Source organism: Bidens hawaiensis, unplaced genomic scaffold (assembly GCF_021521415.1).
Source record: "Bidens hawaiensis isolate Kalapana, Puna unplaced genomic scaffold, B.hawaiensis_p1.1 tig00000697_1, whole genome shotgun sequence".
Classification (NCBI taxonomy): Eukaryota; Viridiplantae; Streptophyta; class Magnoliopsida; order Asterales; family Asteraceae; genus Bidens; species Bidens hawaiensis.
The window spans coordinates 65,908-77,485 of NW_027491041.1; the positions used below are offsets into that span (position 1 = coordinate 65,908).

Consider the following 11,578-nt stretch of genomic DNA (forward strand, 5'->3'; position numbering starts at 1 on the left):
AAAGTTAGCTGAGGCTGACAAAAATGATAGGATTAATAAAAGCCAATGCACCTTAGACAACTAACATGCATTGAGCAAGTGGCCATCAAAAAGCAATAGTAAAAAAACTAACAGAAACAAGATACGAATCAGATACCTCTTCTAGAGGAAAATCAGGAAATCAAGAGTTGCCATGTCATTGACGAGTTTGAGTGGGTTAAGCTCGAAAATTATAGACAAGAGCAAGAGAACAATTTTAACTCTATCATTCTTGCTAACCTTCATTAAGATACTAAATACAATACTGAATTAAAATAAGCAGCACAAACGTTTGCATAACTAAAAAAGATCAACCATTCCGTAATCCATGCATTCAAAATGATCCTATTGCTACAAAAAACACAAGTTCCATAAACACCACACAAATTATCTTCACTCCAAAACCAAAAATACCTCACCACTCCCATGCTTAAGTTCAAATGATATAACCAAAACTAAAGATTTAACGCTTAACGTCTGCGCATCCCTCTTCCACGTCCACCACCGCCGCGTCCTCTACCCATGGCAGCAGCGTCTCCTTGTGCACTCTCCGACTGCAATGCAAAAAAAGTCAAAACACAAAGTTTACAAGTCTGAAGTTCATTATTTTTTCTTCTAACCATTCATTATTCAAAAGTGAAATTAGGTTCATGCCTTGAAATTAATTTCCAAAAATTAATTGTTCTTAAAATCTAACTACCATTCTCCAATCATTTCCAATTGCTCCAACTCTCAAGCTAAATATGTAAAATTAAGTTTGTTATTTAGGGGGTGTTTGGGATTGTTTATTTTCACCAACTTATAACTTATTAACTTTTTGAAAAGCGATACGGTGTATGAGATTGCTTATATTGTGAGAGAAAAAGTTTCATAAGTTACAATGTTGTAACTTATTAACTTAATGAGAAGTTATAAGGAGGTAGAATAAGGAATCCCAAACACCCCCTTAGTAATGATTATTTAAATTGTTACTAAATAATCGAGTCCACCCAAAACACAAGATTCATTAACATACCATTAAAGAATTTATTATAGTATGTTCAGGTTGAAATGTTGAATAGACTAAATCCTTCCATCATTAACATACCGCTAAAGATCGTATATTATATAATGTTTTAAATACTAATGCAAGTAAAAAAAATAGTATTACCTTTGGGTTCTTCACTGTTTCATCAACACTTAAGATAAGGCATGCCGCCTCTGTTGCAGCATTTATAGCATTAATCTGTAGTAATAAACATCAATTAGGTAAGCAACTTCACATACGTGTATACAAAATTAACGACAACAAATAACCGATATTATTACCTTCACCAGTGCTGGCTCCCACACAAAGTTGGCAAATGAGTCACAAATTCCACCTGTGTTGATATCTACTCCATAAAGTGCGCCCTCACCTGTTCATATATAACAATTTTATATAAGCTAGACTGACGAACATAAGCATATCTTTTTACCTCTTTATTTCACTAAACTACTTTTCTAATCCCAAATATTTTTATTTATTCTTTTTTTAAAAGGTCCAAAAATATTTAACATGACTAACATTCTAACAACAGTAATACTTAAAACTATACAAAATACTTGAAAAGAAAAAAAATATATTAACTTCAGACTTGATAAACAACCTGTAGAATATATTGAAGGGGTTTTTACATACATCCCCTTACTAAAGACTATATAAATTGCATATTTCCCCAACAAAAAAAATTAATTACATATTTCCCCGTTCCATATTAAATTACCCGTTTACCCTTTATAATATCCACGCCTAATCATTTGGATGAAGGTAGCCTCTTTGTATTTTTGAACATCGTTGTGATTCACTCCGGCGGTTGTACCAATGGCCACTGAAATCGCGACCAGGCGGCCTGTACATCAATCCATTTTAGAAATCCAATCGTTCCTATCGCTATGTAATACGCGTTCCATCGATTTGTAAACATCAATTGGATCGATTTTCGGGTGTTCGGATCAATTGTAAAGAGCGTCAAGAACCAGTGTTCCAAATTCCAACTCAATTTCATATTCCAGAGATTAAAGCCATGAGCATGTATAAGTACATTCCAAATCATACCAAATTATATCATTAACTTATACTTCTACTCTTCAATTTCAGTAATTGGATTTTATATTTTGGTAATTTGGATTTTGGTAATTTAGTAACTTGGATTTATGTCTTGGTAATTTGGATTTTGGAAATTATGTTTTGAAGTGGGTAATACTAGACCGGACACCATGGTACGCCATATCGGTTCGTACCGAAATGAACCTACACCCTTCTTACCGTATACGTTCCATCTAGCGAATTGTGTACTCATACCGGAGTGAACCACGAATTAGCTAACTGTGATTCGCGTTTGGTATGTTTCGGTTTTACCCAAGATCAATGCCCAAATATGAAAAACATGTAGAAACGCTGTGGTTTGCATAAGCAAAATTATTGTGGAATGCGGAGGTAGTTCCTATTTTTTACCTTCCTGTTTGGAAATGGAGAAAAAAAAAGGACATGGCTATTAACAAGTTTGGCTCTACTCTTTCAACTTACTAAACTCAGTTTGTACACTGAATGGAAAAGTGAACTGCATACAAAGATCGAAGAAGCTAGATACGATATTCGGTGATAATATATGTTATATGTCACTCGTTAGAAATATTCAACCTATAAACTATGTAAAATACTTTTTTATATTTGTTAAAGATTAAAAAATTCAACTTTAGTTGAATTTATTAGCTTTAATATGCTCGTCTTTAACACCGACTCGGTTTAGGTTTAAATTAGTGACATATGTAATTGTTGCTATTAAGTAGAGGATATGTAAACAATTCTTTAATTAAGTTCATTAAGGGTAAAATAGTCATTTAATTATTTAATTTTAATGAAATGGATAAATATGCAATTATATATATAGTTACCATAGAGTGGGATTTGAAACTGACCCTTGGATCAAAATCCAAGATTGAATATTAACCGTCTGATAAGCACATCCAAGACTGAATATTAACCGTCTCGACGTGGGTAACCTCCTCATCCTTCTTAATTCACGATTGGTCTCTCATAAATCAGTAGGAAGAAAATTAACATTCTCGCCGGAGGTTTCAGCCATCGCCGTCGTCCAAAAACCTCTCTCTCGATTTCCCTTTGGTTGCTATTTTAGTCAACTAGCCCATCATTTTGCTCCGGCAAATCGAACATTCACATTTATCTTCCAAAATTCAGTTTTGCTACGACGACCCTTCAATAGAATCACTGATTTTCAGTTTCCATTCGCCAGAGACACGATATTTTGATGATCCCGAAGAGGAGGAACATGAAATTAGAGTGAAACCATTTTTGATTCTAATTATGTTCTGTTTTCAGCATTCAGGTATCATTACTTTGGGCGTTTATATTTATGTGTTCGTTAATCTGCTCTAATTTGCTTTTATCCTAACTTTGTTAAGGAATTACAAGTCCTTGTCAGTTGAAACATCCATGGTTCTAATTTGATACACTGCTCAAGGTATATTCTTTTTCTCCCAATTCAGTTGATTCCTGAAACAGAAAGTTTTAAAGTAAAAAAATGACCTAATAATTTTTGTGACATGATACATGTTTTAAAAGTTGACAGATTGATTGATTGATTCCTTTGTGTAATTAAAGTTGACCATCTGCATCTTTGTTTCAATTGCCGATTTTCTTGGCAATTCGGGTTCATGCCCGAATGAAGGTGGACATCTTAGATCAGATACGGGGCCATGGCATGATGTACAATTGATGAAGCTACATTTCAATGTGTCTAAATCTTTACGAACTCATATTTTCTAAGGCAAATCCGTTTGAGAGACTTTGGTGTTCTTCATTTCAGATTTGGTATTGCTAATAGTCACTGGTTATAGCTATTTCTCAAAAATGATTTTGATTTGGTATTCTAATATTTTTGTATTGCAATTAGGTGATTAATGCCTTTTATTTTCAATAGGCCCGGGGACCTCAACCAAATTTCTCAACTACCCCACCATGTGTAATTGACAGGAAGAAATGAAGAAGTATAAAGGTTTGTGTTACAGATTTTGTAATTTATGGCTTTAATCTTGAAATTTGGCTTTCAACATTGGTGGTACTGTTATAACTTTGGTCAGGTTTGCCAAATTTTTGGAGCTTCCTAGCTTGTATTAGGTTTTCTTTTCCCAAGGTAAAGAAAGCAACTTTAAAATAGAAGCATCAATTTATGTCAAGATCGGTTTGTTGATGATAAATGTGGTTAAACAGTATCATATATGACTTAACTGAAAATTAGCATAGGCCCCATAGCCCCCCCCCCCCCTCTCCCCCCCAAACACAACTTTTGAGCCAATGTAGTGTTTAATCTGTTTTCATTAATTGGGTTGGTTGATACAGGAGCATCAGATATGGAACACTCAAAACTGAATTTAAAAAGCAGTTAGTGGTCTTTGGTATCGAGTATGATCTCCCATGCTTATAAGTTTATCGGTCGATCTTGGATCTTATATTTTAGGTCAAATATAAATAGTTGAAAAAGAGTAAATTATGCTGTTTCATATCAGCGTAAGTTTTCAGTTAAGCTCAATCACACTTACTGACTTACATAATTACATTACTGCAAGTTGCAGATAGGCCTGTGACTGATTTTGATGAAAAAATAATTCACTTTGTGGAATGTTTATATGTCCATTTAACACAAAGTTAATGGTAAGATTTCCTGTAGATATTCAACAATGGATTCTTGTAACTTTTAGCTGTATTTGTTTATAACAAAGATGATCTTTCATTGTTTTGCCTGTGTTAGTAACAACAAGCTAGTAGCAGTTATCAAACTCACTTGCCCGATTCAACTGTTAAGACACAAGACTATCAAACTGCCTCATCAAATCACGTAAGCCAATAGACTTTGTTTTTAGTGCGCTAGAAAGATGGACTCAAAGATTTACTTAGGCTGTTTAATGGGATTACATGCACCATTTTAACTTGCAAAGTCATTCGTTCCAGGTTGAATGATACTTCTATTTTCTTTCTGTTTCAGCAATCATTGCTTTCTTTTAATCTACTTTCCAAAGCAGGAGAGATGGAAAATGAGTGAGACAGGTTGGGTCAACAACTCAGAACACCTTCTTGTAGCTCCTTTGATCCAAAGGCAATCCAGGTGTTTTTTGGCTTTTTAGTTAACCATGTTTTTCTTTGTTGACGTGGACCTTTTCATGCCTGGTCTAAATATTATGCAGCTTATTACTTAGTTTATTTGTTCTTTTCTTTGTTTGTCACCTAAATTTTATGCAGCTTACTTAATGGGTTAACTTGAATGAAGGAACGAGCCCATTCGTGTTTGTTCAGACGGACCCACAAACACCTTTTTGTCAGAAAAAACTAAGTTATTTTCAATAATAGTTAATCGGTTAAATATGACAACAAAAATTGCATTATTACTATAATAATTTTTTAAAGTTTTCGGCAAGTTTTGACCTATTTGTCTTATTTGACCCGTTCCCCTTAGCTTTTTTAGGTTTGACCCATTTGAGATTTTAAAACGAAAGTGCAATGGGTCTCTTCTCTATTTTACAGTTCTGAAAAGCTAGATACATGAGTTCATAGAATGTTGTACAAGTTATTATAGCAGTTCATGGAATTGTTTGTATCATTATGAACTTTAAGCTCTGAATGCTAATTCCGCAAACACTTTATCAAGAGTTCACCATTTTCTGCAACATTATGATACTTTGTCAAAAATTAGTTTTTTATTTTCTTTTTTTAATTTTATGGTTATTTTTGTTCGCAGTTAATTGATGGTGAGACAGTAAGAGAAGTGAAATCAGCGGGATATGCACACAAAATGTTAGATCATTCTTCGATCTCTGGAGTTGGTTTCATAATAATGAAGTTCCTCCATGTGATGTCAATGAAGCTGGAATTAAGGTGTTTTCTTAATGTGAGACCGTTAATTTCTTGAAAATGATATACGGTATAGTTGTTTAAAAATGGAAAGAATAAGCTTTTTTTATTTATGCATCACCAACTTAAATTTCTAGACTAAATCGGGTCTTTGTGTACATTATTACCAGACGGGTTTATGTCCGAATGAAACTTGTACTTTTCGTATTTACAAGTACTGTCTAAAGGAGAAATACACTAAAACAAGTGTAATTTTATTTCTGCTTTTAAAACGGGCGGGTCCGGGTTGGACGTGGTAACGGGTCAAAACAGGTTAAGGTGAAACTTGGTTCGTGTCAAAACGAGCTATGAGCAGAATGAGTTCGATATAAAACAGGTTGTTATTAAGAATAGTCAATTTGGTTCGGATCAACAAACGGGCTATGAGACCTCAGGTTAAAAAGAATCAATTTGGTTGAGGTGAAAACGTTTTTTTTAAATATATATGAAATGGTTCGGTTCAAAACGAGTTGTGGACAATATGGACTCGGATTGAAATTAGTCGTTTTAGAAATAAGGGTATTAAAATGGGTTGGTGGCTATATATTTTGTTGTTGGTAGTGGTGATGAAGGTGGGTGCAGTGATGGCAGCGGTGGAGGTGGAGGACGCGGTGGTGGAGTATGCTGCGATGGTGTTCACAGCTAGATGACAGGATCTAGGCCCTCAAGATGATCGGGGCAGCAATTAAAGCCGATGAGGTGTTCGCAGATGCTAATGCGATTTAAGCAGTGAGTTGTATTTTTAATTTGAATTAAACTGTTTTGGTTATGTTTGTTAATTTTTGGTCATTTTGTAACTTTATTTGGGTGAACATCTTTATTAACTTTGAATGTTATTAATTTTGTAAAACCCTAATCCGGAATGATGTCTTTTGATGTTCTGAATTACTAATCATGTAAAAACAGTTTTTGTTTTGTTATTAGTAAATTAATTCGTGTGGGGTTTGTGTACTTTGTTGGAAATGGATGCTGCTACTCTATAGTTTGCTATTGAAGTAGTAGGCTTGACTTCATAAAGTTAAAATTGTTGACTTTGTGAAATAGGCCGTGGTATTTGGTCTTCGTAAATCAAAATTCTTTTGATATCTATATTATAATAGGGTTGGAATGTGTTATGAGTGATGAGTCATTTGTTTTACAAAATACCATTAATAACTAAAACAAGGCTGGCAAAAAATATGAACATTATTTATTACGTTTATTAAGTTTTAATACATTACGCAACAATAAGGGCCTATGGCCTTCGCTTAAATCATTTGTTTTCAAATCTAACAAAAAAAAAGTAGGTGCTATAACGCGCGTTAGTCAAACAAGTTTACAAATGTCTAAAGTAAGTTGATTATTATAATAATATATGCATCATATTTTGATATTCCTGTCCACCGGACGGGTAAAGTGCTAGTTTATGTTGTTTAGGAAGGGGATATATGTAATTAATTTTTAAGGGTTGGGTAAATATGTAATAAGGGAACTTAAGAAGGGGATATATGTAAATGCCCCTATATTAAATAACTACCTCTCGGAAAAAACTATAAACTTTATACTAAAACTAATTGTTAAAAAGGAGATTATATCCTCAGGTGCACTTTTTAAAGCCCAAAATGTAATATTATGATTAAGAAATGAGATAAAACATAAAACTATAACGAGTAAGCGAAACATATAGCAAGTGCAGAAGACCAACCAGAAGGAAGAGCATGCTTTTGCCTGAGTTTGTTAAGTACATCAGTTGCATCGAATCCAGCATTATCACAAAGTTGTCGTGGAATAACCTGTCCATTTTGCATTCACATTATCACGTAATTAGAATGATAATTAAGGATATACTCATATGATAACATGCAAGTGAAGTTAGTTAATGATGAAATAAAAGTAATAGCACAGAGAAAAATAATATTACAATCCACAAAATGAATCGGTGTTGCAAATTGAAATTTATAAACAAAGAAGAGAATAGTTACCTCAAGTGCTTTAGCAAAAGAATTTATGAATAGCTGTGACTTTCCTGCTATATTGCGTGCATGTTGCCACAGGTACCGACTTATCTCCATCTGTAGTTGTACAAAATACATAAACTTTTAAATAACAAAAACCACAGAACAAGTCGGAAACTTTATAAAAAGTATAGAGACAACATATATACATCTATGGCACCGCCACCAGCAACCACTGTGGAATTCTTCATCGCCCTCCTCACAATCATGATTGCATCGTGTAAACTCCTCTCAGCTTCCTCAATAAACTATAAAATAATATATAAAGACTCAAATTAAGTTCATATCTACCAATGAATACATACAAAATCAAGCCTTCATATTTTCCATAATTTATCTTTACCCTTTATTGCGTCTTTACTAAGTTATTGAATTTTAATTCATTCATTTTTTAACCTTTTTGCGTTTTCACTAAGCTTTTTCTGTGTTTTTTTCATTAATTTGGAACAAGTTACAATCACCAACATGAAAAGCAAATGCCAAAGTTCTAAATTTGAAATGGTACTCTCCTCATCATGCATTTTAGCTTTGTGTTGAGTAAATAGGGAATTAGTAAACTTTACAAAGAGAGATATGCAATTCTCCCATAAATAAAATAGAATTAAAAAATAGTGTGTGAAAAGAACGTACCTGATCCGCTCCACCTCGCAGGACAATAGTAGCTGTCTGTCCAGAAGGACATCCATTAAATATGTTGAACCGTTCATTTCCAACTTGTTTTTCCTCAAAAACCTCACAAGACCCAAGAACCTTTTCAAGATACAAAAAGGCAGTAAAATATTTAGAACAGAGGTAACACAAGGATCATTTCAAGTTTTAATAAAATATGCAAGTGTGTATATGACCTCATCTATAACATTATTAACCGACGTCTGCACAGTAGCCCCGGTTGCAGCTGCAACACGGTGCAAATCATCTTCAGCAACTCTACCAGCACAGAATATATCTTTGTCTGCAAAATACTGATTCACAAATAAAAAAAATTATGTCATTCAACAAATTGGTTTATAAAAAACATCGACTTCAATTTACAGAAAGAAATAAAATCAAGGTTTCACCACCTGTGTTGCCAGATCACCAATAGCCAAACGTGACAAAACAATTTTGGCACCACTCTTTACACATTTGTCCAACTTATCATATATGATATTCCACTCAGCGTCAACTATCGACTGATATTGCAAAGGATCTGAAAGTCTGTTAAATATAAAGAAACATAAAATGTCAAATCTGATTAAAGAAGTCCACAAAAAAATATAATAAGGAAGACAAATGTTAAACTTCTACCTTATCTCAGCATTTTCTTTTTCAGATTTTAGTTCGAGTTCAATGTTCAAAAGTAATATCTTTGGATTCAGAAACTTTTTGGGTTGCTGCTCAAACCCAGCATAAGAAAAGGTCTTTTTAAATGCAACACCGTTTACAAGAAAGGAGTCACGCATTGTACCACCAGGAACCTACAAAAAAAAGAACACAAAATACAGATTATAGTTATACATAAACAGACAAAACAGATAATGAGATCTCAATATTTCAGATAACTACAAGTGAATATGGCCACTTTCGACATTTTAACATCATTTTTCTCTGAAATTCGCTAGTGTATTATGTTGCTTAAAGTCAAATCTTAAACATGCATACCTTTTTAATTCCAATCATGTTCAATCTATCATCACTTCCGATTGCAATGACAGCATCCACAACCATTTTTGCAAAAAAGTCCTTTTCACCTCCAATTAGCTTCGATGAGAGTGTTGTAGCAGCACATTTAGCTAATAAGTTTTTTTTTTCATCGAAACTTTTTCCCTCAATGCTAACAGCCAATTCCTTAATCTTCTGAATCGCCTGAAATAAAATTCAAATTTACGACCCAAATCCTTTATCAGAAATGAACACATAGTTTCACATGTAAGATGTTATACAAAAAGCATCGATAAAATATACCATATTGGCAGCGGCTCGATAACTGCGTATCAGATTTTGAGGATGAACACCGTCTTCAATGAATGGCTTGGCCTCTCTCAAGAACTCACCAGCAAGAATAACTACAGTAGTGGTTCCATCACCAACCTGAACACAAATAAGCAAGTATTATTATATTTTAAAGTAGCTACTGAATATTCATTGATTTTTTTTATGCTGGTGAAGCATAATGTAACTACTTTCTCTTGCGAAAAAATAAAGGTACAGCAGATTGAGTAGTTAGCAAGCAGCATACATAGACATGAGGCAATTAAAATTGAAATTTATTTAAGACCAAAAAAATAGTAAATTGTAAGTGTGTGAAAATAATAATGTTTACAGCATGATGAAAACACTGTGAATAATAGTTAGATCTGGAAATGAACCAAACAGTCACAGAGTACCTCTGAGTCCTGTGACTTGGCAATATCCACGAGTATCTTGGCGGCGGGATGCACGACATCGAGCAGCTTCATAATGGTGGCTCCGTCGTTGGAAATAGTGGTGTTGCCCTTATCATCGTGGATGAGTTTGTCCATTCCTCTGGGGCCTAGGGTCGTACGGACGACGTCAGCGATGGCCATACAGGCGTTGATGTTGCTCACCAGCTGCGGCTTGCCCTGCGAGGTGTCCGTGCCTTCTTTCAGAAGGATGATCTGCGGTTGCTGTTCAAATCAACCATATATATTATTATTATTATTCACTCACACAAATCAAATCAAGAACCGAATGAAATGGAGTACCATCATTGATGCCATTTTCGTGCGCGGCGGAGAACAGTGGTGAATTAGGGTTTCGAAGTTATGTGTGTGTGTGTGGTGGCTTCGAATACTATATACGATACTGGTGTGTATCTAATTATATAATAATAATAATAATAATAATAATAATAATAAGGGGAGGATGTTTGATGGTGAGTATATGTATTTATAATTTCGATTTTTATCTAGAGCCCAGGAAAGTTACTCAGTAGCGTATCGGTTCAATTTGGTACTTGTTTGCATTTGTTATTTGAGGTGAGTATAAATTGGGTAAAAACCGTAAGATCTGAATTACGATTTGGGGCTGTTTGGCAAGTATTGAAACATTAAGTGCTGATCAATAAGATGTCTGAATGATTAAGAGAGTCTTAGCTATTAAGCGCTGAACCAGAAAGTGTTTTTTGGTTGGACCTCTGAATAACTGTACAGAATGACTATTTTACCCCTCTAAACTATTTCGTTTTAAATGAAATATATTTGTTTGGTCAGAGCTTTGAATTATTGTACTAAACGATAAATAATTAAAAAGGAAAATAGAAACACCATTGAAAATCCAAATTACACATAAATCCTTCAAAATACATGAAATCATACTAAAATCCACATACAAATTAATGCTTTGTGTGCAAATTTAATTTCAGTCATTTGAAATTAGTTGACTAGCTATATGGTCACGCAAACTAGTCATATACTCAATGCCTTGTGCACTTGATTGTTGGTGTATGCAACTTGGTAAATGTAACATTTCATTAATATTGCACGTAACGAGAGACATAAGTTATCTTCTATTTTCTTCAAGTTCTACCATGATGTCCTCCACTTCACTTTCAAGCATGAACATACAAACAAAAACAAATAAATATATAAATCAAAGAATGATATGTGTTTTATGATTAAAACCTGCAACTTCTTGTTTT

The 11,578-nt window shown here is 33.9% G+C and overlaps 1 protein-coding gene across 1 annotated transcript; it reads right to left on the minus strand.

Annotated features, from left to right (window-relative positions):
- Positions 1–400: 400 nt before the first annotated feature.
- LOC143531350 (T-complex protein 1 subunit eta) lies at positions 401–10,673 on the minus strand. Its single transcript, XM_077026668.1, has 14 exons — positions 10,644–10,673; positions 10,305–10,565; positions 9,883–10,008; positions 9,580–9,783; positions 9,226–9,395; positions 9,000–9,135; positions 8,784–8,900; positions 8,569–8,688; positions 8,088–8,186; positions 7,906–7,995; positions 7,629–7,716; positions 1,327–1,415; positions 1,169–1,243; positions 401–572 (listed from the first exon to the last, which is right to left on the minus strand). The coding sequence occupies exons 1-14, from the start codon at positions 10,656–10,658 to the stop codon at positions 489–491; spliced, it is 1,674 nt and encodes a 557-aa protein (XP_076882783.1). The 5' UTR covers positions 10,659–10,673; the 3' UTR covers positions 401–488.
- Positions 10,674–11,578: the final 905 nt, after the last annotated feature.

Excerpts from the sequence above, each read along its gene's own strand:
- LOC143531350 (XM_077026668.1), bottom strand. Across the intron at positions 8,689-8,783 it reads TTAATAATGTTATAGATGAG|GTTCTTGGGTCTTGTGAGGT; the intron begins GTCATATACACA and ends TATCTTGAAAAG. Across the intron at positions 8,187-8,568 it reads TGCGAGGTGGAGCGGATCAG|TTTATTGAGGAAGCTGAGAG; the intron begins GTACGTTCTTTT and ends ATTATTTTATAG.